Source organism: Molothrus aeneus, chromosome 5 (genome assembly GCF_037042795.1).
Source record: "Molothrus aeneus isolate 106 chromosome 5, BPBGC_Maene_1.0, whole genome shotgun sequence".
In the NCBI taxonomy this organism is placed as follows: Eukaryota; Metazoa; Chordata; class Aves; order Passeriformes; family Icteridae; genus Molothrus; species Molothrus aeneus.
Genome location: NC_089650.1, coordinates 51961131 through 51987645, shown reverse-complemented (window position 1 = coordinate 51987645; position 26515 = coordinate 51961131). Strand labels below are relative to the sequence as shown.

Here is a 26515-nt window from a genome sequence, read left to right as displayed (position 1 = left end):
ATGTCGCGCGCCGTGCGTGGCACCGCCCCCCGCGCCTGCGCCCCGCGCCCGCGGCGGCCGAGCCGGGGCAGCTGCTCAGCGCCGCGGCGGCGGCGGAGACAAAGCGCCGGGTAATGAATGGGACGGGCCCGCCCGGCCCTTCCTCTTAACTCCTTCGGGCCCGGCCGGGCGGCGGCAGCGGCGACCTCCGGTTTCCCCCGCGGTGGCCGCCCGGGGAGGTGAGTGGCACTGTTCCGGCACCGGGAGGGCGCCGGGCTGGGCGGTACGGCTCTCTGGTCCTGCACCCCCCCTCCCCCTCCCGTGCCCGCCACCGCCGCGTTTGGCCTCGGCGGCCTCGGTGCCTTGCGCCGCTCGGGACCTACGTCCCGGGCCCGGCGGCGCCTTGTCCCTCCCGGGAACGCCCGCGGGACAGCGCCGCTAGGCCGGGGAGGGGGCGTGTGGCGGCGGGGTAGTGTAGGAAGCTGGGAACCAGGCCCGCGGTGCCGGCTCTATTGTCTGCGGGGCCCCGCAGGGGGCCCGGACGGCCCGGTGAACGAAGGTCGCTGGTGCCTAGGGGTTCGGTGTTTTCCCGGGCCGCCCGGCAGACCCCGCCGCCCCCCGCCCGAGGAGGGGTGCCCGCCGGGTGCGCCTCGAGTCCCCCCGGGGTGTGCGCGGCGCGGGCCGGGCCGGGCCGGGGCGGCGGGACCCGCCGGGGCTGAGCGCCCGCGCCCACCTGGCGGGGCCGCAGGAGCCGGGCCCGCGGAGGGAGCGGTGACCATGTGGCCGCTGCCATCCCGACCCAAGATGGCCCAGGCAGCCCTGGCGTGGAGAACCCGTCCCCCTCCTCAGGGTGCGAGCCCGGGACCGGGGACCGCCTCGGGTACGGGCTCCCGAGAGAGCTGCCGGGACCGGAAAGCCCGGGAATTCCTAAAAAGCCTTTCCCCCCCGAGAAACAGGACACGAGGTGGACAGGCGCCCGCCAGCGGCTTCGGCCGTGGTGTGAGCACCCCGTCTCTGCGTGTGTGTGTGCGGTGAAGTTCCAGCCATCCCTCCTGGGCAGAGTCGCTCAAGAACGGTGTCTCGGAAAAGTGCAGAATTTAGCTTTCATGTAGCGCTGCTCTCGTTTTCTGCTTGAGGCGTGGTAATTTTTGCTTAAAAATGTCTTTTGTAGAGTCTAGATCTACACTTAGACAGCTGCTGATGTTAGAGAGCTTGTGTTAGAATGCTTACTGGAGTTCTCAGGGTGTCCGATGAACTTAAAGTTGTCTGCTGCATATACAGCCTACTAAAAGTATAAAAACGTGTATTATTGTAGTGAAAGGCTGATGAGTCTTTTGCATTAATGGTGATTCTATTTATCATTGCTAAGTTTAGTAGAGCTAGGCTTTGCAGTGTAGAGACCTTTCTCTGTAGTGCTTATGTGTTAGAAGCAGTCCTGTTTCAGGGGGGGGGGGGATCCTTAGCGAAATTTCAGTAATTTAGCATGAGCTGTCATGCTACACCTATAATACTAAGCAAATAAAGTATTTCAAGCCCACATAATATGAATGTACTTTCCAGATTTTCCTTACATATTGTTGTCTTTATGGCCCACTATACATGTGTATCTGTGTTGCTTTTCAAGAGCATGAGCACAGCACTTTTTTTCTAAAGGTTACTTCCACTAATGCAGTGTTTCACTTTAAGAGCAGGCATGCACCCTTGAGAGGACATTACTGGGGGGAGTGAAGTCTGGAAGACTTTATCAACTATCCCTAAAATACTATGCAGCTACTAGGAAGCAAGCCTGTGTTTGTGCAAATACTGGGCAAGGGCATTCTCGTTATTATTCACTATGGAGACTGGTTTTGCAGAGGAAAAAAAAATTATTCAAAACAAAATAAATTCTTTTGTGTACTTTAAGGAATTTGGGTTCTGTCCACTAGGTATAAGACCAACAGGCAAGGTGCTGACAGTTTTTGTACAGTTGGATGTGTGTCTGCTTTGGTATTTTATGTTGCTAGTATATTGCAGCTTTAACAGATGTTGAGGAATTTATTCCATAGGAGTTCTCCAGAGCAGTCAAATGTAAGAATTGATTGAGAATAAGTAATATGAAGTATCTAAACTAAGCATCTCGGATAAAAGTTTTCTAAACATTTGTACTGTTACATAACAATAACTCTTTTACTTCTTGTGGTGTAACACCCTTCATCCTTGTGACTACTCTGCCTTCTTGGAAGCTCCTAGTGAGCTGTGACCAAACCAGCTGAATGGTGAAGTGTCCCTTGACTGTACCAGTTGGGCTGCAAGGCACTCCCTGATCATACCAGGAGCTCTGGCGTGATGAAGGTGGGAAACAAAGGATAAGCCTCTTGTAATTACCTCTTGTAGCCTTGGTAAACCATTTACCTGGTTGTAGCCCGAGTGGAACGGTACCATTGTTAGTGCACTTTGGGGAGAAAAGCTTACTAGTCACTGACTTGATTTATGGTCGGGAAGGAAGGTTACTGATGGCCAAAGTCAGTCATCTTCTGACCCTATAAACTGCAATCCTAAATGATGTTGTTTGGGCTTGCCTGGACCAGCACCTCCCAGAGCTCACAAACCCTTAAGTTTGTGGTACTCAAGGACTGTCAGCCCCTCTCCCTCCATCTCCATGCTCCTCAAGATGCAACCATTGCCTGTTGGAAAATGCAAAGGAATTTGACATATTGTAGTGAATTCGAAAGGAATTTTTCATATTAGCCTTTACATACATAGAAATAGGTGTATACATCATTTATCTGTGTATATGTGACTTGATTGTGGTACAAATATTTTGAATCCATAGTTAAGTCATTGTTATAGTTGTTGTAAAAACTCTCAAACCGCTTTGTAATTGTCAAAGTACTCAAGTATTAAGTGCTGCTAAATCCTTCTGCGCCCTTATCTTTCCACCCCATATCCTTTGCAGTCTTACTGCTTTTGCACTCACAGCTTCTGTGTAAATCATTCCAAATTGCTTCTTATTTGATCTTCCTTTGCATACTTTAGTCTGTGCAGTAATTAGTAGAGTGAGCCTTGCCACTGAACTCTGTAAAGTTGCATTTTCACATATCCATATTAAACTCTGCTTTTGCCAGTACCTTTGACAGTGTTTCTTTAAGCAGCCAAACCACTCATTCATGATGTCTATATAAGGCAAAATTGTAACAGGTACAGCATCCTCCTCATTGATAATGTGAGAGGCAAAGTATAGAACAGCAGAAGGCTAGACAGGTGATGAGCTTAGAGTAATGTTTGCTGTCTTTCTGTTACCTTGTCTGCAGCCTCTCTGTCTGCTGCTTCCCCTTACTATGGCTTATTTTATACTGAGACAGTAAATGTCCAGAGCAAGAATCTGTGTTTGCAGAACAGCCAGTGTCACAGGTGGTTAGTGGAGAGGGGGTCTTCTTTAATAAGTATTAACACATCACTAAGACTTTTAACAGTGCTTTGGAAAAACAGGAGGGCAACGGAATTTTATATGTTTATTTAAAACTGTCCATCCACTAAAGTAGAATATCCTATCAAATACTTTCAAAAACTGGGTATTACAGAAGTAGGTAGCCTTTGAGCCTGCTGGATCTTTCTGTCTTCTTCTACCTTTTTCTTGGAATTTGTTCTCTTTTAGTTTTTAGACTCCTAAATACGTTAACTTCTGAGAGATTTTTTTTTTCCTCTGAGTAAGTTTGAGTTAAAGAATGTACATGTTGTATTTCCCAACAGCTTGCTGCATTTTATTACCATTCACAGTGAAGAATATTTACAAGGGGGGGGTTTGTAAATCCTGGTTTTTTGCAGCTTGCTTTTAATTTTAAAAGAGTTTAATCTTCAAAGGGAGCATGTTTTGCTATGTGGTTGCCCCTGTAATGAACACTTAAAATAATCAGCCATATGTAAATAATAATGATGATACATGTGTATTGGCTTAGTTTTATATAGAAAAGAGTATTATAAATAGTTTAGTGGGGAATTTTGCACTGTATGGAGCAGAGTGTTTAACTCATTGTGAGTGACATTTTTTCTGAAGCAGGGACGATCTTTGTATTTTAGTAGTATCAACATAAGTTAATGTAATTTACATCGTGCTCCCTGTTGTAGTGTATACTTTCAAAACAGACTTCACAAAGAAAGAGTTCCTATATGACAGATGTGCCTTGTTTTCTGCACATCCTTGATGATTTTATTTTGTATTTGTTATTGGCATCCTCAGTACTGGTCAATTTACAACTATGGAATTGTTTAATTTCAGCCAATTAGTGAAAAATTTATATGTGACCTAATGGTAGCTTTATATGTGGCCTAACAGTAGCTTTCAAATGAAATCTAGAGTTTAAAGCTCTCAGGTCAAGAAGTAAGAAAAACTAAAGCTTTTATCATAATTTTTTGTGCTTTTTGTGTGTTTGTTTGGTTTGGTTTCAGGGTTTTTTTTTGTTTCTTTGTTTGTTTGTTTGCTGAAGCAAAGGAATTCTGTCCCAAATTAGTGTGTTATATAGTTTAATCATGGTAGTATTGGTTTAGGTTTGGGGTTGTGGTTTGGTTGTTTGTTTTTTTTTTTGTGATGAGATACAACTCAATATGATTGGCTGTTGAAGCAGCAACAGGGAAATAGCTTGGTTTTTAAGGCCCTTCTTTTCATTCCAGTATGATGATTCAGGATACATAGTGATTTTTTTTTCTATTGAACAACATATTGGAAGGTGAGGTATGAGTATTTTCTATAGTCTAAGACTGGTTTTCAGTGGATGTTGACATAAGAAGTATTATTATATTACTATAATCTTTATGTAAACTCACAACCTGTGTGCTCTCTTTAGCAATTACTGCGCAGCTGCGTCCTTTCCATCTCTCAGCTCTTTCCCTTCCCCCTTTGTTGTTTAAAGACATGTAGGGTTGGACAATCCCTCTCTGAAGGTTTAGAAGGTTACTAGTTTTTTGTTACAGCTGTGTGAAAGGTTGTTGGATTTTTCTTTTTTTTTTCTTTACACTGTCTTCTAGTTTGCATTCACTGGTGTCCTACAGATACGTTTTTCCTGTGATGTGTTAAAGTAATTTTTGCAGTGACTGTTCAGAATTTCTGTGTATTTAATATAAAAGCCAGTTCTGGGGTGTACTCATTAGCTTGAAAATCAAGGCTGAAAATAGGATTTTTAACAGTTAAACATTTTACCAACACTTTTTTGCAATTATTTGCAAAATACATGGGACAAGATATTTAATAATGTATTTCTCTCATGTGACAATGATCAAAGAATTTGTGCCTGTTTTACTCCAAATAGGTTAAGTGGCTTTTCAGTAGTTATTCTGCTTACCTGTTGCTGTAATTCTATATGCTGAATCAGTGTCTGCCTCTAAATAAAGTAATCTGTGATCCAGAAAAAATTACTTTTTCTTTGTTATTCTTCTCACAAAAACAAGCAATCAAGAAAACCCAAACATTAATTTGAATTGAACAAAATGTTTGGCTGGGCTTGAAACTATAGTCATCTTTAACAAATTAGAGAGGGGGAAAATAGAAGAGTTGAGGGGTTCTGGTATTTTTTAAAGATATCAGGGAGCACGAAGATGCATATTTGTACTTTATTTTGCCTCTAGTCTGATGGCTCTGGCACTTGCAAGGAATGTGGGAGAGCCAGGTTCATTTCCCTGCTTTGCCTGAGGAGCTTAATCCACATGTGAGGAGAGTTCCCTAACTGCTCCACTGAGCACTGTGCCTCTGGTGGGTCTGTGTCTCCTTGGCTGACACCTTCCCCTCTGCATACATTATTTAAATGTTGCTGTAATAGGGATAGCTACAGTATCTCAACAGTCAAATTAGCTAGCAGCACAGCTCTGGAGGTGTTCAATTGCTTAAGAGGCACTATAGGAGTGTTTTTAAGTAAAAAATGTCACCAAGAGAAGTGACACCTAGTTCATTTCATAAGGCACACTAAGCCAGTCATCAGGACTGTTTGCCCTCTGAGAGGTGATCTCCTTCCTGAAGAAAAAAAAACCCTAAGTGTGGGTGTATATATATGCATGTGTGTGTGTGTATTTATGTAGTGTTAAACATCTCAGTCTGGTTAAGAAGAGTAATCTCTGTAATATAAGAGAGAATGCTTGTAGATTGTGGATTTTCTAAGGTGGCAAAATGTTTTCTTGGTTTGTTGGGTTGGGTTTTTTTCAGTGTACTGGGTCCTCTGCACTATGGCACTCATGTCTGTATATTGATGAGATCAGTGGGACTGAAGTTGCAAAACTCAGAAAAGGTGTCCTGCAATAGACTGCTTTGGTCTGTTTAGTTGCTAAGTCAAAATACATGATCTGGTATGCTCCACTTGCAATCGCTCCTTTCTCATAGGTGGGGAATGATAATCTTGTGTTGATTCTGTGCTATTGCATGTTGATTAATACACGTGGTTGGTGCAGTGTATAAGCAATATGTTTAGCTTAGGAAGAGAAGGTGCAACAAGGTGAATCCTGTAGTGCATGGAAAGGTGTCAGCAAGCTCCTTTGAAATCTTGCATGTAATGTAGACTCTGTTTCATTCAGCATAAGCATAAAAAATGGAATAGTGCTAAAATAAATACAAAAATTTTACTTTTAAATTTTGTCTTAGCAATCATCTGAGGGGTTTTTATTATGTTTTTAATTTTTATTTTGCTTTGGAGTTCTAGAAGTGATAATGTCTCATTTTTCTTGATAGCTGTGAGGGCTAGAGATTTGAAAAAAGGTGAGAGTCATGTAAGTGCAGCTCCTGGAGCTGTCACCTAAAGAGAAATTTGAAACATCCCATGAGTCGCCACTGTGACAGTTAATGTGTTTAAAAAAACAATAAAAGTAATTACTTTCTTCTTTTCCTTAGATACAATCATCTCATTAAGTTTGAGTAGCCAGTATTTAACCTCAAATGAAGCCGCCTGCCTGCAGTGGAACAGATGTGTAAGTTTGTTTGTTTTTCTCAATAAACTAGTGAGCAGCTTGTTTGTTTTCGGTCTTGTATCATTATTTTTATTAATTTGAAGGAAGACAATGGAAAAAGGGAATGAATAATTGTATGCCTGTGCAGTGACTTGTATGGAGCTTAATAATTTAGCAGGAGGTTTGTATGAGTGCCTGAGCCTTAAGAATTAAGCTTGGAAGCCTGGATATCTTTAGAATGGTACAGAAATAGTAACTATTTTATGATTTATGGGGCACCTCTTACTCTGTGGTATCAGCTGGCATATATACATCCTTACCCTGAATTATACCATTTAAAAAGGGGAGATAACTTAGATGCTGCATTCATACTGTACTCGAATTACCAGCGTCTTAATCGGATTTTATGTCTTCACTGAGCAAGTTAGTTTTAATATTTTCTTCTAGGGATTTCATCTGAAAATATTAAAACATTATATGTTCTGTTTGAGCTTTTGAATAAAGATTTTTTGGAAGCCTGAGATTCCTGAGTAAGATGCCATAGAGAAAATTTGTCCTTATGAAGATAAGCATTTATATGTGGAGTAACAATAAATGTTGTTCTTGTATAGTGTTTGAGAGCTTTGTATTAATTTCTTATCCCATCCTCTCTGTGCCCTGAATAAAATAGGTCCATTTTTAAACCATCTGTATTATTGGTTAACATGCATGCTAGCAAGAGATGGACAAAATGTTTATGATGGAGAAAATGTTGAGCTTGGAAGTCTTATTGAGGTCATAGAATCAGAATAGGGGACCTCTAAAGACCACCTAGTCAAACCCCTTGCCATGAGGAAGGAAGGACATCTTCAACTAGACCATATCACTCAGAACCCCATCCAACCTGCCCTTGAGTGTTGCCAGAGATGGGGCATCTACTGCATCTCTGGAAAACCTGTTCCAGCATTTAACCATCCTCATTGTAAAAAATCTGTTCCTTATATCTAGTTTGACTCTACCCTCTTTTCATTTAAAACCATACCCCTTTTCCTATCATTACAGACCCTACTAAAAAGTTTGTCCTCATCCTTCTTAGAAATTCCTCTTCCTGAACAGCTAGTCTAAAGTCTCACTGGAGCTTTCTCTTCTGAACAGCCCCAACTTTCACAGCCCTTCCCTGTAAGACTGTGGTCTCTGTAGGAAGAGAAAATTAAAAGTATGATTCAGATTCATTCCTTGAAGGAAACTTTTCTTAGGTGACACATACAGAAGAAGTGGGAGATTTTGTTACATACTGAATCTGCCTGTGGATTGTTCTTCATCAGTCCAAGCAAAAATGAGCTGCTAGTGCTTTCCAAACACAGAGGAGAGCTTAAGAGCAGGAGAGTAGTTGTTGTTTGTACCAGCCTCCCAGGTCACTTTTAGACCACTGTGAAGAAATATGACAAAAGGGACAATGGTTTTTTCCAGAATATCCAAAAGTTCACTCTCCATGTAGTTAATGCTTTATTCTAATATACACATCTCAAGGTCACTGAATGCTTTGCACGGTTTCATTATATGATGTCGAGCACTGTAGTATATTATACTTAAAGTGCCTTTCCATTGTGACTCTCAAGGTTAAATGCCTTCAATGAAAATAATCCACTTAGTACTACCTGTCTAATGAAAACGAGTATCTGCTCTTTGTACCTTCAAGAACTATTTGTTGATTTATACTCCCATATAAAATAATTGTTGACTGCAAGCTCAGTGTTCTGATAGATCCTTTCTTAATCTGTGATTAAAGCAGCACTCTCTTGACAGTGGGTACCCTAAAAACAGATATTTATCTAGAGCTGCAGTCTCCTGAGAACAAAGAGTCTCCAGATGTTACCTTTACTGTTAAAATTTTAAATTTTGGTAGGTCAGCAATGTTACCTTTCTAAGTCCTCTAGCATCCACTGTAAGAATTCATCTTTCAGTGCATATGCTATACAGTAATTTTTATGTGCAGTTTAGATCATTGAAGAAAATCTAGTTCCTGATTAAAGTGATCTAGTAGTGCTAGATGTGGCCTGAGAAGGTGGGAGAGAACAAAGCAGTGTGAACACTGCTGCCTGTTTATCTCACACCAGACTACTGGCTCCCAGCTCACAACAACTTTTCTTAATATTAGAGTCAAGACTGCAAATCCCAGTGCTAAAATGTGGCATAGCTCGTGGCAATTATATAAACTTTGTGGTTTTTTTACTCTGTGGTTCCCCTTATTTATTCTTCATCAAAGGTGGAAGCATGATAAGCATGATATGGGAGCGTATGTACAGATGGGAGGACAAAAAAACAACTGAAAGACAAGAAAGTAAAACTCATTTCATGGGAGGTTGTCACTTGCTGTGACTTGCATTAATAGCTGCTGAAACAGTGGGAAGAGTGGGTCAGCTTTCAGGGAGTCAAACAGTGTGCAGATTGTGCTGTCAGCATCAACCTTGCTTTGGTATGGGAAACAGGAGAAATTGAGGTTTTGTTCATTTCCTTTTTTAGTGATTTTGAGTTGTCTTTAGTGGCTTACTGAACTGTGGGGAGACCATAATCCATTTATGACAGGAAATACAATGATGCTCATAAAGAAGAGGAAGATTCCTCATCCTTTTCTCTAAATGTTTTTATTTCCTTTTTCTATTCCTCAGAAAAGATTAGGTTTATTAAAATAATTATTAAAAATAATAGAAATAAAGTGAATGGAAACGGTTATCCATTTATTTACCTTTTCTTGTACTAATAGTGTTGTGGATCCTGTCCTGAATAGGACACTTATGTAGTTGTACTATGTAAAACTTATTTAAAAAAGCAAGTTGCATTACATTAATTAAAGCTCATGAACTGCACTGGTTAGAATAAGTACTACAAAAAGCTTTATTCTAAATTTAAAATTTCTTGTATTTTTTGCTCCTTGAGCAAAACCTTATTTGGTCAAATTAAGATCTGTCTATGGCAGTAGGATGGTTCTTCAATAAATCATTTCTTTTGGGAGAAGAAGCTATTAGAGCTATTTGTGTCCTTGGGGTGGAGAGTATACTCCCTGCTAGTGCTCAGTGTGGTGCTGGTGGAAACAGTGTTGGCTTCCCTTAGCTTGATTGTCTGAGTCAGTTAAGTCTTTGCAAAATCTCACCTTACCTTGAAAAAGACAAAGAAAATATATCCCTAAAAGAGGTTAAGAGGAGAATACCTCTTGTCATGGAGACTAGGAACAGGCTGGTTGACAAGTGAATACAGAGGTATGCACACTCATTTCTCCCTCCGTCTCCCCTGTTCCATGAATAGGAAGGTTTGTTTTGAGAGGAAGAGAGATCTGATAATTGTTTTTTTTAAACTGTGATTTCAGATGAAACTGTCAGATGCTACTGATGAAGATACAGTTTACTAAGAAAATAGAGAATGACAAAAAATACTTCAAAGAGGCATAAGATGTTCTCCCCTATTGTGGGCATGTGCCTTATGCCTGCATGTGATATGGAAGCTTGGTTTTAAAAGTTACCTCTTGTTTTTTGTTACAGTTCTTGTAGTCATCGGCAGGGTGGTGAAACTGAGTGTTTCTGAACTCTTAATTACCTTGGATAGTATTGTGAAAGTTGTTTTCTATTTTATTTAGTATATTTAGTAAAGAGATGATTTTTTCCTTACTTCAAAAAAAAATCTAGACATGCTTCTTCAGTTTATTGCATGAGGAAGAAAGAAGGTACCCTCAGTTGCAAATGATTTTCCAAAGAAATTTTTCTTTTCCATATTGGGTGTCTTCTGACTTGAAATAAAGTTTTGTGACAAAAGAAAGATTAAGGTTAAGTTTAAAAAAATCCCTCTGAAATTCTGTTCATACTGTTCATACTATTCATACTACTACTGTTCATACTCTTGAAAATATGTTTTTGTGGTTTTGGGTACTATGAATTGCATTTTCTTTCTAACCTTCCTTTGAGTTCACAAGCATTCCAGGATACAAACGTTTTAATAGAAACATAGTATTATGTCATGTTACACATATACAGATATTATTTATATAGATCATGGAAAACCTCTCAATAGCACTGTTGAAACTATGTAGGGGCATAGAACTAATTGACATCAATGTGAGCACAGAATTTGGTTGATTGGTAGCTTTGAAAAGTTTTTAAAACAGACATCTTCAGACTTTAGCATGAAAATAAATTCTGCTGTATGGTAGTATTAGCAGTTTAATAGTTCCGAATAGTTCCATTCTGTATATCAGAAAAATTATACTTGTAACAGGTTAATGTAAGATATTCTCAAAGGATTCAGTTTACATTCTATGAGGTCTTTTTCTACTTTCTATTTACATGGATGTTTTCAGCAAGAGTTCCAAGAAGACAGACTACCCAAAACATGGTGTGTCTCTCCTAACTGGTTTTTTTATGTTTTTCATCATCTGGCCTATTCAGCTTTCCTCTTCACAAGTGCCTCATTTCTTACTGTAATAATCCCTAAAGTGCTTGAGGTTTCACTCTTACTGGATTTAAAGATAGACATTTAACAAAAATAAAACCTACAAAAGTGTATGGTTTTTATTGTGTTGCAAGCTAGGAAGATAGAGTAGTCAGTAGAAAAATCACTTGTCCTAATCCTGTCCCTTTTACTTGGTCAGCTGTGGGCTGCATGGGAGGAGAAAGAGAAGAGTCTATTGGGCTGGTCAGAGAATTGATCACTTGGAGAGGAGAGTTGTTAGAGGAGCTTTGCTTTGAATTTTCTGATGCTTTTCTGAAAGCAGACTGCTGTTCTCTAGCAATATAGAGTAAATCTTTAGTCTTTTGCCTTTCATTCTTTTCTGACTTACCTGTTGTTACTGCTGTTTTGGTTGTGTGCTTTTCCTGTTCTGTGATAATACTGATGCATCTTTCCTACTCTGTTCTTATTTTTATCTTCTCCATTTTACCCTTGTGCTGTGTTACTGCAACCTTATTTGTCTCCTGTCAGCCCCAAATTGTACAGCATGTGGTACTAAAAGCAGCTTTGATGTCCTGCTCTAAAAATGCTCTAAACCAAACAATACATGCTTCAGCTGTATAAAAAAAATCTAATTTTTTTTTCTTAAGAAAACCAGCTTATTTTTTGTGACATTAAGATTTTCCCCATCATATCAGCATATGATATTTGTCAAAATTATAAAGGATAAAAATATCAAAATCAATGTAAAATTTGCTGTAACAACACTGAACTGATGTGTAAAACTTGGGAAAATACTGCTTAAAGTTTTAATGAAACTATTGCTTAAAACATTAGCATTTTAACAAATGAAAGATCTGACGTTTGGTAGGTGTGAACAATAGCTCAGAAACATATCCTGCAAGTATTGCATGCCTGATAATGAGAAGTAACACTTCAACACTTGAGACAGTTTGGATCCTAGACAAATGTTGACATGATTTACTTAGTGTGATAGATCTGGTTTTTATGAGTAATTTCTTAGTAGAAGCTGGGACAAATTATTAGCATGTGTAGAACCTGGGGGTTTTTTTTGTCCTTCATTACAGTGTGCTGCAATGGGAAGTTAGTAAAGGACGTGAGAAGGGATATAGCCCCATTTGAGATCTGATGGTATTTTTAGTGCACTAAGGAAAAAAAATAGCAACAATTAAAGGCTTATCAGGTGGTTGTAGGTGTGAATAGTGCTACTAATTCCAGTGATACATAATGTTATGTGTGGTGGTAATGCAACATTCTTCTTAGTTTTCTTACTAAAAGTTTGGAGTAATATTGTTTTGACCAAGGTTATTGTTTTGTTGTTGTAGCTTTACATTTTTATTTTACTTTTAAGATAAATGCTGCTCAAAACCATGTGGAATGGGGATTTCTGTGCTATGGGCTTTAACATGTTTAAGAGTGTTACTTAAGTCCAGGTGGTGGAGGATGATGCTTCAAATAGATATATGCTTAATACATGGCAGATAAGTGATGAAGATTGATTTCTGCAGAAATAAGGTTGAGCTTTGGCTCAGTACCCTGTATCAGACACCTGCTTTATTCTTACACATGGTGTGCAGTGAGCCTGCATCATTGAGTCTGATAAAACGTTTGAGCACTGAGCTACTAGACAAAACCCGGTGAGCTGAATGGGAGCTTCAAAGTTTGTTAAAGAAGCCCTCCTGTGGGGTCACAGGGTGCAGAAATGACCTCCATGCTTTCCAAACTCCTCCTCAGAGAGGAGCCGGGGTGTGGCTGGATCCGGTCTAGCCCCAGACTTCTCAATGGGTTTTGTCTAAAGGATCACAGAGGTGTAATTGAACCGTATACAACTTTGTTCTGCAGGATTAAGGATGCCAAACCATATATATTTATATAAATATATATGATGTATTATGATAATGATTAGATATAAATAATTTACAGAATTATTTACTACACAGTGCAGGAACTGTAACAACTATTATAATATAGTGCACTATGAAGCAGCTGTATTGAAGCAGTTGTAACAAAGCTGGCAAAACAATTAAGTAGATTGATGTTACTCACCCATAACAGTGACCTTGGGCAAATCTCTTTAGCTCAGCCTCAAGGAGTAAGAGGAGTAACCTTGAGGGATGTTACCTGTTTAAGGGAGGAATCTCCATATGTACACTCCAAGAAGGCTTATGTCAGAAAACCCTGCATTAAAAATTGAGACTGGGCTTTTATATTATAAAGTGACTGATGATGGTAAGATGTCAGGTCAGAAGTCTCCATCTGTGTCAGCTCAGCAGCTTTGGATAAGTTATCAGTAGTATCACTTGTTTGTTCATTTATCCAGGAACAGATCTACCACACCTTCATCTCACTATCAGGATGTTTAGCTTTGGGACTGATGAGTCAGGCTGGTCTCAGCGTTATTCAACACCAAAAGCAGCATGATGCTCCCTTCTTCGTTTACCACTTGTAGGTTTGCAAAAGGCATTGTTCAAGTTGGTTCACAGCATTCCAGGCTGAGCATCCTGCTACAGCACTAAACAGGGATACCAGAACTAAGTGTCAGCCCAATGTAAATAATATACATGCTAACTTCAACATCCTTATTTCTATCACACTTTAATTAATATGAAATGTATAATAGTAATGTACTATATTTTAAAAGCATTATCTCAATTCTTTTAAGAAGTTTTATGACTGAGGATATGCGAGTGTAAGAACTGAATAAAGAACTGGATCTTCTTTTTTTAAATAAATATTGCTTTAAAAATATATCTTCATTTCCACTTTGTCTCTGTTCCAAAGTATTTTTTTTAATTATGCTGATTTGGAAATCATATTGTTTGTCTTCAGTTTTACCATTGTCATGAATTATTTTCAACCTTTTACACATTGGAGTATGAGCCAGTGTAGTTTTGTGCAGGCAGGGCTGGCATGCACACTGTGTTGCAGATGATTTAGGGTTTGAGATGGAGATACTGGTACAAAGCTGGAACTTTTAGTTTTGAATCTTTTCTGAGGTTTCAGGGACTATTTGAAAATTATTAGTAAACAGCATCCTGTTGACTTCCCATGTTTACAGCAGCAAGAGAAGAAAACAGCTGTACAAATAAAAACTTCTTTCAAGAGTAAGAAGCTAAATATGAGGAGTTTGAGTTCATCCAGTGTTAGGTGTTTTCTGTGTGCTGATTTCATTTTCATTCAGTGCTGTCCATTTAACAATAATCAAATTACTAAAACTTTCACTTCTGAGCTGTTATCTTCTTGAAGTATTATTAATTTAGAGGTGGTGGGGAAAATAGAAAACATAGAGAAGAGTCCACTAAACCAGAAAAGTATAACTTGGCCCTAGAAGATCTGTTTTACTGCTTAAAATCATTTGTGTTCACCATAAAATTATTTGATGTTTTGCGGGGCAAGAGGCAAGAAAGAGGGGAATATTTAGATTTAGTGTCCATTTTTATCTTTTTAGTCTCTGCTTCAGCTAAATTCCTCCATTTGTAATTAGAGTTGAGTACTCAGAGTGTAATGGTGACTGTTACACACCTTGTTATACACCTTGTTTTACTGTTATACACCTTGTTTTTTTCTCTGCCTGCAATGACTGATTTAGGTCCCAGCTTACACCAAGCCCTGAGTTTTCCAGTAACATGAAGGGACATGAGTGATCTTTATACCTCAGCAAATCAGAGGTCTCTGTGTTGTGTCCTGACAAGTAGCATGAGTGCATAGGGGAACTCACAGAAGACTATTCATGTCAACAAGGAGCAGTTTTCAATTATGGTGGTGTTCTTTCCACAGTTCATTCCTTTGAGTCCAGATGGAACATTTGAGGTTGTGGATGTGCGAGGTTGTTTTACAAGTTAGAGAGAAAACCCTTGTAAAACCACAACAGTTACTGTTTTTCATAAAACCTGCCTTACAGGTGACTTAAAAGTAATGCTTTTCTCTTCCAGCAGTTCTCTACAAATCATGCTTCCCATGAAGTCCAGAATGACTTGTGTCTTCTATTAAGCCTGGTTTTCTGTACTTTATTCAAGATTAAACTGTTGCATACCTCTAGTTCATGTTTGTACATCTGTGCCAATTCCTGTGAGCTTCTGTGAGACTTGAGACTAGGACCCACCTTGTTTCAGTGTGACTGACATACCAATTTTGCGTTTCTAATTCTGCATTTTTAGTGATCAGTATCTTGCAAATCTCTGTAGTTTCATACAGGTGAGCCAGTACTGATATTTTATCATAGGAAATTTCTGTAGATAAAATGCACTGGTTTTAGTTTTCCTTCTTCAAGGGATTTATAACTTTGAGAAGCAGTAAGGTTCATCTGGACTATAAATTTATACAAATACATTCTGCTGATTTGTTTATGATTTTGGATGTGTATTCTCTAGATTCTTGAGGAGGGGTTTTTTGTGTGTGTGTTTCTGTTTTGTTTGATTGTTTTGCTTTAGCAAATATTCCTTTATTAGCAAAGTAACTGCCATTGAAATTGAAGCAAATAATTTCTTAAAGTATGTATTTCTTATTGCTTGTATTTCTTGCTCTGAGGTATTTCTAATGATGCTTGTACATTTCCAAAAATAAATAAGATTAATGCTATTATAAAACTGACATCCGTTTGTGCAAATTACTGTTAATGAGCTTTTATGTACATCTTATGCTCAAAATCTGTCACTATTTTTGATTTTTTTTCAAACTAGTAAATGCTTTTACTTTCACTGTCTTAACATTTCACATCTTTTTTGAAAAAAAGTGTTCTTGCATTTTGCAAGTGTGTCTTTGTGTTTACATTACATGCTCTTCAATAACAATGTAAAATTTTTTGGTTTTAAACAATTTTTTCTAGACCATTATTTCCACCAAGATTCTGTGATACAATCAAGTTCATGATTATCACCTGACTATTGAATCTAAAATGATGTAAAGCTTACAGGCCACTCTCTGCTTTACAAAAAATAATTAGCTTATGGTTTGGTATTCTTGCATACTTTTCATACTTCTTCATGTGGTAATGTATGTCTCTGCAATTCAAAAAGACACCAGTGTTTCACTTTTTGCCTCCTTCCTTCAGCAGTGATTTCTTCTGGTCATGGCAGTTTGCTGTGGCACTCAGGATCAGTCACGTTCTCCAGACATTTCATGTCAATCACTGCATGGTTTCAGTAATCCCATTTTGAATGGGAAATCCTGTAAAATGTTCTGTAGGCTTCTTACCACAGCAAATGACTGCTCAGGAGCTTATAGTCCAGTGTAGTGCATTTTTGTTCTTGAGTTCTGTTTATTTTCTTTGAAGATTGTTTTGTTGCAGGGTGTCTCTGTATCATTGTGGAGATTTTAAAAGCATAAATCACTTTGAGCTAAGTGCCTATAGCTTTTTGTACCTTTGAAAACATTTTCCTTCTTGAATATCCTGTTTGTTTAGCAGTAGTCCTTAATTTTGAGTAGCTTGGGTCCAAGGGTAAATAAGCCATGTAAACGTGGTCATAATCAAATTCATACTTCATTCTAGGTGACTATAAAATTGTAAAACATCCTTTTTTGTTTCTTAATTAAACAGACTGACTCTATTTGCATAGAGTTGGTATGGGAGGAGGAGATGAAAAGCATCCTTATGTTTCTGACCCTTAGTATTCTGGGGACTGTATTCTAAAGAAACTTTCAGTTGGACATGCAAGGGTGTTTAAAGGGAAGGAGCTTGACTTAACTTTATATGATGTAACATCATAACAGAATCAGAGAATGATGGGGGTTGAAAGGGACCTCTGGAGATAATCTACTCCAACTTCCCTGCTAAAGCAGGTTCAGCTGGAGCAGGCTGGACAAGATCTTTGTCCAGTCTGGCTTTGAATATCTCCATAGGAGCCTCCACAACCTCTCTGGGCAGCTGCTTCCAATGCTCTGTCACTGACAAAAGAAAAGTTTTTCATTATATTCAGATGGTCCCTCCTGTGTTTCAGGTTTGTTCTAGTTAGGTTTCCTCTAACCAGACTGCCCTGCTGATTGCAGCCCTCTGAGCTCTGCCATTTAGCCAGTTCTCAAAGCAACAAAAATAATTCTTGGATGTTTGAAAGAAATGGAAAAAAAAATACATTCAAAATTTTCTAAGGGGCATTCAGCTTTGGGGATTTCCCAGGAAGTGATTGTCTCTTCTAATCTCAGCTATTTCTGCTAATTTCTAGAAGGCAGCAACAAGGTCGAGAAAAATAAATACTATGTAGCCAGAGACCTATAACAGCCATAGAGTGGACAAGATAGAAATAATTTTTTCTTGTCTTACATTCAGTCATAAGCACACTAAAATAGTGTAACTGACCACCATCTGTAAGTGCTTTTTAACACTGCTAATAGCATAACTCTGTAAACAGCCTGCAGGCATTTTCACAGCTAAGCATAAATATAGAAATAACATGTAGCTGCAAAGGGAGACCTAGGTTTAATTGCACAAAGGAGGACAAAAACGATGTGAATCAACAACTCAAGCAGTAAAAACTGCAATCAGAAACCAAGGATACAGAATAATCAGGAAAGATTTCTGGTGGACCAAGAACAATTTTTTGTCCTAAAGAAACGAAGAGTCAGGGGCAGATGAGATTGCTTCCCAGATTTTTTGGTGGAGGAGAATATGACTGTTAAAAAGACACGGTGACAGCAAGGAGACATACAGAAGAAAGAAGTCTACCACCGTGGTTCCTGCTTCAGACTCCAAACAGCTCCCTCACCTCTTTACCTCAGCTTCAGTAACTAAGACTGTCAAGGACCACAGCCATCAGTATTTAACTACATGGCATCAGCTCAGTGGTATTGTGTACTCAAAGCTAATTTAGGATAAGGTGATTAGGGCCTAAGTGTTTGAATATGTAGTGATAATGGCTGATAATGATTAAGAACTTAACCACCGGCAATGTGTTGTTAATGAATGTCAATCTAGTTAAGCGTGGTTATAAAGTTTGCAACTGGTGTTATTTATCAGGTTTTCAGATCTTCCCATCACAGCTACTTTAAGCTTCACCATGTTAAGCAGTAACTGCTTATCAGGACAGGGACACTTGAATCGGTTCTGCAGATTTTTCTGTTTAAAGCCTAGAATTGGTTTTGCATTGTTAAGAAATTACAGGAATCACAGGATAAAGATGTGATTACCTGTTTTGAGTCAAAGAAATTGCACACAGCTTCATTAGAACCCAATGCCAGTGGATATATACATTTATTTTGTGTGAATCTAGCTAAGAATCTGTAATGTCCTTATTGTAACTTGCACTCCATGCATAATTTATGTTCTGTAAGCTCTGCATCAAGGCTCTTGCTTGTGAGCCTTTCTATTCTGTGATCTTAAGTCACAACATCTTATTATATTTTCTTGCTTTTCGTGTTTGCAGTACAAGCTCCAAATTCACAAATTAGATCAAAGATGAAACAAAAATCCTCTTGAATTGATTGCTATTTTAAAAAGTTGCCTGTGTTACACTTTCTCGTCCCAGATCCACATATGTCCCGTATCATCAGTATGTGTGTGATCAGTAATTTCTGTTTCATTCAATTTTATCTTGAGTCATGTAAATTTAGTCTGGCTGCCAGAATTGTTCTCTGATATGATTTCACAAGCCAAGGGAAGTCCCGTGTAATGTAAATTTCTTGTAGAAATCTAAGGCTTTTCTTCAAGTCTTTTCCTTCATTATTCTTCATGCTCAACCCCTATATCTTTTGGTATCTGAAAAGAGATTTTTTTTTCCCCGAGAATAAGAAAGAAAGGCACAAATACTAAAACTCACACAGAAAGAAAAGCAGAATTGCTCCCTACCTGTTAGCGAGTTCTGACTGCTCCATCTCCCTTTCCTTAAAATAGCTGCAGTAAGACCATTGCCCCTCCTTTTCCCTGCCCCTTTCCTTGCACTGGAAAAGAAAGGAAATTATCACAATGCTAGGCTTTCCATACATGAGAAATCCACAGAAAGTGAAAGTTTCTAATTTCTCTTGCAAACAAAGCTCAGAGAAAAATTAGTTAAAATAGGTTACAAAGCTAATATGACATTGATCTTGATACAGTGTGAAAAACAGCCTTTTTAATGTGTTTTGTGGCTGTGGCTAATTTTGCTATTGGTAAAATCAAAGAATATGCTGATTTGGAAGGGACCCATGAGGATTATCAAGTCCAACTCCTGGCCCTGCACAAGACACCCCAAGAATCACCCCAATTCTGCCTGTGTTTTAGCAACACATAAAAGTTGTGGAAAATGTTTAAAATAATTTAAATTTGTTTTGGCTTCAGCTGTGGAGAGTTCCATAAAATTTAGTTTGCAAAAATTGCAATGCATAGTGTAGCATCACCAATGTGATGGCCAGAAATGTTTGTTATCTCGAATGAAGGCATCAATAACTGCATTAATGACACAGAAGAATAAATGAGAAAGGGTTTGGCAAAATTTAAAATTCTGTATAGTTCAGTGGGAAAAAAAGTGACTGATAAATGCAGACAGCCTCTTCATATTTGTGAGAGACTACTCGGTTCCAGTTTTTGAGGCTGCTGTTTCCCTTTTGTATACAACTTTATATGCAACTTCATATGCAACTTCAAAAACCTACTCTTTGTACTGGAATTGGTAGTGAATAATCTTTACTCACAACTGAAATTAGCTGTCTTGTTGTAAATGGGCTTTCTAATGTAACCTTTGGGCATGTGAGGGACTGGGCTGGCAGTGCTGCACTAGGCACCAGCATATGCAGCTCTGTGTGTCTTTGCTCCTGAGTGATGTTGCTACACTTTTGGAAGACCTCTCTGTATAGCATTTATACAGCTCCATTGTCCTAAATTAAACTTTTCAGTTTTTATTCAGAAAATTCTAAAAGTAGCTTGTTTCCATAGCATGTTATTGTTTGGCAGTGTTATAGCATGAACACAAATGTGTGACTGTGGTCAGAAGCAGAGTGATTAGTGTGACAATGCTGAACAACCTTACAGAAGTTACTTGTTTTCTTTTTAAAGACTGCTGTCAGTTATGGTGGGCTCACATGTACAAGACTGTGAAACAACATTTGAATTTAAGGATGTATTTCTGTGCTAATGTAATTAAATGCCTGCTTGTGTTCATATCTATCAGTAGATATAGACACCTGTGCAGTATAGATATATGTGTGTATGTACTTTGGTATATATGTACTTGCAGTGGTTGAATGATGATATAGGATAGGCATAGGAATGTGCGAGCAAATATGAAAGTGATGCTGAGACTCTTTTTGTCAAAGGTGAACCAAAGCTGCATATGTAGACACATATTTTCCCACAGTAAATGTATTGAGTAAATGTTGGGCTTTTTCCTTTTTTTTTTTTAATAGTACATTGAATTGTTTTTATCTCAATAGAGAAAAAAACCAAAAACATGCAGAATACCTAGTGCTTGCTTTAGTTTCACTTTTACTGTAGTTCTTTAACGTGCATTAGTCAACTTTGTCTTCTGATTTATTTTTTTTTTAGATGGTGTAAAAGAATCTCCGTTTCCCAATCAAGATGAACAGAATGGCTTTCTTCAACAAGAAAATAGAACATCCATTTTTTAGGATTATATCTACAACATGAATCATTTAGCAGTAGCTGTCTTTGAGAACATTCATATATGACCTCAAATGTCCTGATCCTGGGAAAAAAATGGGATTCCATTAATTAAGTCTATAATTTTTAAATGCATTTTCATGACTAATTATATTTGCTTATGCACAACACGGAATTCATAAACCAGAGATTATTTTAACACATGAACACATTTTGTTTTACATTCAGTGTACAAGATACATAATTTTAATCAAATTTTAAATAATCTTTTAAATTATCTATATTTATTAATAAATGAAGTCTTGGCAAGAATTTATCATCCATGGACATGAGTAAAGCAGATTGCCCCGGAATGGATGATACTTTTGTATTGGGTAAAATCAATAACTTGAAAGTAGAGCAAGAAGACGACAGCATTAACTGTACTCTAGAAAGAACGGACATAAAGACAGAACAAGATGATTTCAAACATGCGGACAGCAGTGATGAACAGGAAGACAAAGAAAAGAACTTCATTACAAACAACTCTGGCAAATATTTGTCTACAGAAAATGAAGATGATTATGGATCTCTTTTTTCTCAATATAGTAATACGCTGTATGATGTAGCAATGGAAGCTGTGACACAAAGCCTCCTTTCGAGCAGAAACATAAGCTCCAGAAAAAAGTCACCTGCTTGGAACCATTTTTTTATATCTCCTAGAGATAGCACTAAAGCAATATGTATGTACTGTATGAAAGAATTTAGCAGGGGTAAAAATGAAAAGGACCTGAGTACAAGTTGTCTCATGAGACACGTGAGGAGAGCACATCCCACTGTACTAATTCAAGAAAATGGAACTATGCCAGGTATATCTTCCTTTTCTTCATCTACATTATTGCTGCCACCTCAGTCTGCAGATGTTGGAGATCTGAGTTCTATGTTATCCCCCATAAAACTGGTCAAGAAAATGGCTTCTAAAATACCATCTCCAGATCGAATAATTGAGGAATCTGTTTCTATTGTTTCTTCTGAAGAAATATCAGACCTCTCAGTCTCTGAAAAGTGCAGCAAAGAAGAAGTCATGGTTGGTTCATCTCCACAGCAAGCCAACAACCAATATGATGACACTGTTGAGAATGTAGCAGAAAAAACAGTTGTAATTCCAAAGAGTGCATCGGGTTCTAGAAGGAGATCCGCTGTCTGGAAACACTTCTATTTGTCACCTCTAGATAATTCTAAAGCTGTTTGCATCCATTGCATGAATGAATTCAGTAGAGGAAAAAATGGAAAAGACCTAGGAACGAGTTGTTTAATAAGACACATGTGGAGAGCCCATCGTTCCATTGTCCTGCAAGAGAATGGGGGTGGTACCAGCATACCACCTCTCTACACTGCACCTCCTACTCTCTTGCCTTCTTTACTACCATCAGACAGTGATCTGAATTCTATGTCATCCTCTCCTGGAAAACTAATGAAAGAACCAACTTCTGTTTCCTCTTCTCCAGACAGAATCTCCGAGGAGATCCATACTAATCTCACTTCTGGAGATACTCTAGTGGAAGACTCAATGCTGTCATCTTCTGATGATATAGGTGAAGTCTCCTTTGTTTCATCTCCTGAAAAACAGTGTGAGGGATTAGGTCCACTAATATTTGAACCTACTGCTGTGTTTCAGCAAAATAAAAGGATTATGAAAAGACTTAAGTCAGAAGTCTGGCACCACTTTTCACTCTCACCTGCAGACAGTTTAAAAGCAGTATGTAGATACTGCAGTTGTATGATAAGTCGTGGTAAGAAAGGAGATGTGGGCACAAGCTGCTTAATGAGACACCTATATAGACGCCATCCTGATGTAATTGGAAACCAAAAGAGCTTTCTCGATGTGAGTTTGGCAAATTCACCTTATGCCACTTTGGCTTCTGCAGAATGTTCATCCTCAAAGTTGACTGACTTGCCTACAATGGTTACACATGATAATCAAATTATATTTCCTGTTAATAGTAAGAAGACCTCAAAACTGTGGAATCACTTTTCAATTTGTTCTGCAGATTCAACAAAAGTAATATGTACACACTGTGGACGTATAATAAGTAGGGGGAAAAAGCCAACAAACCTAGGCACGAGTTGCCTTCTAAGACATTTGCAGCGGTTCCATAACAATGTATTGAAAACTGATGTCCCAGAGACAGTGTTATCCTCGTCTACGGATAATCACATGCCGCTCCGCACAGAATTACTAGGATCTTCAAATTTTGACGAAACCAATGACAAGTTTTGTGACTCTCATCCAGTTGCCAAAAAAATCACAAGTCTTGTAGCCGAAATGATTGCACTTGACCTTCAGCCATATTCTTTTGTAGACAACATTGGCTTTAACAGGCTGCTTGAATATTTGCAACCTCAGTATTCTTTACCTTCTCCATCTTACTTTTCTAGGACAGCAATTCCAGATATGTATGATAACGTAAAACAAATAATTATTTCACATCTTAAAGAAGCTGAAAGTGGAGTGATCCATTTTACATCTGGAATATGGATGAGCAACCAAACACGAGAATATCTAACCCTGACTGCTCACTGGGTAACATTTGAGTCTTCATTTCGACCACAGTGTGAGGATTACCATTGTTCAGCACTATTAAATGTATCACAGATTGACTGCGACTACAATGGAATCAGTATTCAAAAGCAGCTAGAATACTGGTGGGAAACGTGGATCACTTCCATTGGACTTCAGATTGGCATTACTGTTACTGATAATCAGAGTATAGAGAAAACTTTAAATGAAGGTGATCATTCAAGTGTACAATGTTTTAGTCACACTGTTAATGTAATTGTAAATGAGGCTATTAAAAGCCAGAGAATGGTTCAGAATTTGCTTAGTATTGCAAGAAAGATCTGTGAACGCGTCCATCGGTCAGCAAAAGCAAAAGAGAAGTTAGCTGAGCTGCAAAAGGAGTATGAGTTGCCTCAGCATCAGCTAATACAAGATGTTCCATCCAAGTGGAATACATCATTTCATATGCTTGAACGCCTTATTGAACAGAAAAGAGCAATTGATGAAATGTCAATAGAGTGCAGCTTCCGGGAGCTAATAAGCTGTGATCAGTGGGAAGTCATGCAGTCAGTGTGTCACGCTCTCAAACCTTTTGAAGCTGCAAGTAGGGAGATGAGTACACACATGTCTACTCTAAGCCAAGTGATTCCAATGATTCATATACTTAACAGGAAAATAGAAATGCTTTTTGAGGAAACTATGGGCATAGATACTATGCTGAAATCTTTGAAAGAAGCTATGGTGAGCAGATTGTCCTCCACGCTTCATGATCCAAGGTACATTTTTGCTACACTTCTGGATCCCCGGTATAAAACATCGTTATTTACAGAAGAGGAGGCTGAACAATATAAACAAGACTTAATCAGGGAGCTGGAAATAATGAGTTCTACCTCAGATGATGATAAACCTGTTTCCAATGGATGTGATATAGGTTCACCATCTACAAATTCTTATGGGGAAGATAATCTCTGGTCACTCATGGGTGACATGAAGAAAACAAAAGACCTGAAAGAGAGAGCAAAGTTACCAGAGGAAATGGTGCTTTCTTACTTGGAGGAAGAAGTGCTTGAGCATAACTGTGATCCTCTAACTTACTGGAACTTTAAAAAGTCATCTTGGCCAGTACTGTCAAAATTGGCTGTCAGGTTCTTGGGTTGTCCACCAAGCATTGTTCCTTCAGAGAGATTGTTCAATACATCCAATGAAAGCAACAACTTTAGTCAGTCAAGGTTAATGATTGAACACTTTGAAAAGCTTATCTTTTTGAAAGTGAATCTTCCTTTAATATACTTCCAGTATTGAAACTAATGAACAAACTGCTAGACTAAATTTATTGTTGCTCACTGGATATTAACTATCTATAACTTGGATTTTTAAATTGCTCCAGTAGGGGCCATGTATGACATCTAATCAGTGACTATAATTCCAAATTTTAGATTCATTTTTTTCAGCTTTCAATATGTCTACATGTGCCTTATTCATAGTACTTCAGGCCAGATATTGTATATATGTTTTTTAAAAGTTCACACTAGAGATAGCCTGTCTCGTCAAATTATACAAAATTATGTAGGTTTTAATCCATAATTGTAAATGAACTTTAAAAAGCTCAGTCATTTGTTTTAATAGAATGGCAAAAAAAAGGAAAAAAAAAGATGTAAACAGTTCTATTCTGTAGTTTTTTATTCAATTATTATGTAAAAACCATAAACCAGGTACTGTATTTTAGTTGAACATTGCTTTAATTGCAAGAAAACAGGTTTTGTAGTTGTCAAAAGAAAGCTGTACGTGAAAGATGGGGTTCAAGCTGTCTTTTTATCATATGATGTTTTTAACTGCAAGCCCTAAAGTACTTAAAGGATTAAGAAGAGTTATTGAGGAAGATGTGTTTACAGGAGACTGTTGACTTAATATCTGAAAATAAATCTTAAATTTAACATGAGATGGAACGTCACTTATACAGCAATCGGTAGTAAAACTTCCCATTCTGGGTTCTCCTGTTCAGGCTTTACATTTTAAGTGAATTACAGAAATATTCTGGATATTTATAAAAGGTCCTAAAGTTTGTGAATTAATGCTTGTTATTTAATGCTGTGTACAAAAAAGGCAAGAAACTTACCAAGAAGACTCTAATGTCATTCTGAAGCCTATTCTAATCTTTAGTGCATCAAAACTATAAGGTCCCTATTGTAAAAATTGAGCCCTTACTCCTAATGTAATTTCAATTGTGTAGAACAGCCTTTCTTAAAGCTCCTAGTACAGAAATAATCTGATCTTCTGGTTTTCAGTAATAGCCTTATGGATATGGTGCACTGCTTAGAACTTTATGTAGTAGGGTTGATTCCTGACTGTTGGTGTCCATCAGGCAAATGGGATATAAAGCCTTTAAAGCTTCAGATAAGTTGGAAAAAACAGCCAGCATTTTAATTTGAAAGGAACATTCTCATTAGTTTTTCTCTAGAAAGACTTATCTTTTAATTTCAGTTTTCATTGAATACATTTTTGGGAAACAAGTCATCATTTGCCTATGACCTTTTAGAAAAGTTGTAGCTTTGTTAAGATACTCTACCTATGCCTAATCTAATTTTGCATTTACTATGTTTTAGTGTATTTATAAATGGTGAACTCAGTTTCTGAAATTAAACATTTTATTTGCAATTTTCCAGTGGTAGTCAACACTGCCTTTTATTTTCAGATGGATTTAACTCTTGACTAAAAATTAATTCAAACAATTGTAATCATAAATATACCACAGAACAAGCTATTTGAAAAGACAGGTTTTCAGTTTAGCTCTTATGACTTGAGCCTGGATTCTGCTTCTTTTCATTTTCCAAAAGCTGTTTTAACTTCAGGAAGATTGGTTGAATTACTTCCCAAGTGGCTCTGGTTTCCATGTGTCATTTCTCTAAACATTTCACAGTTTCAGGTATTTCAAGTGTTATTCCATCATGTTCTGTTTATATATATACAATTAAAGTAAATGACTACATAGTGCACTTGGGAAAGACTAATACTGCTTTTTTCCCTGCAGAATTTAAAAGATAATGTTTACTTCTATCAACAGCCAGCATCTCTTTGTTCTTCTAGAGTTAAATGAGAACAGCACACATTTTTCCTGCAGTAATAAAACAATTTGG

General features: G+C 38.1%; 1 protein-coding gene across 1 annotated transcript; it reads left to right on the top strand.

Annotated features, from left to right (window-relative positions):
* The first annotated feature begins 95 nt into the window (after positions 1-95).
* On the top strand, positions 96-26043 carry ZBED4 (zinc finger BED-type containing 4). The gene is made up of 3 exons (XM_066550765.1): positions 96-218; positions 6827-6903; positions 20768-26043. The coding sequence occupies exon 3, from the start codon at positions 21165-21167 to the stop codon at positions 24681-24683; it is 3519 nt and encodes a 1172-aa protein (XP_066406862.1). The 5' UTR covers positions 96-218; positions 6827-6903; positions 20768-21164; the 3' UTR covers positions 24684-26043.
* Positions 26044-26515: the final 472 nt, after the last annotated feature.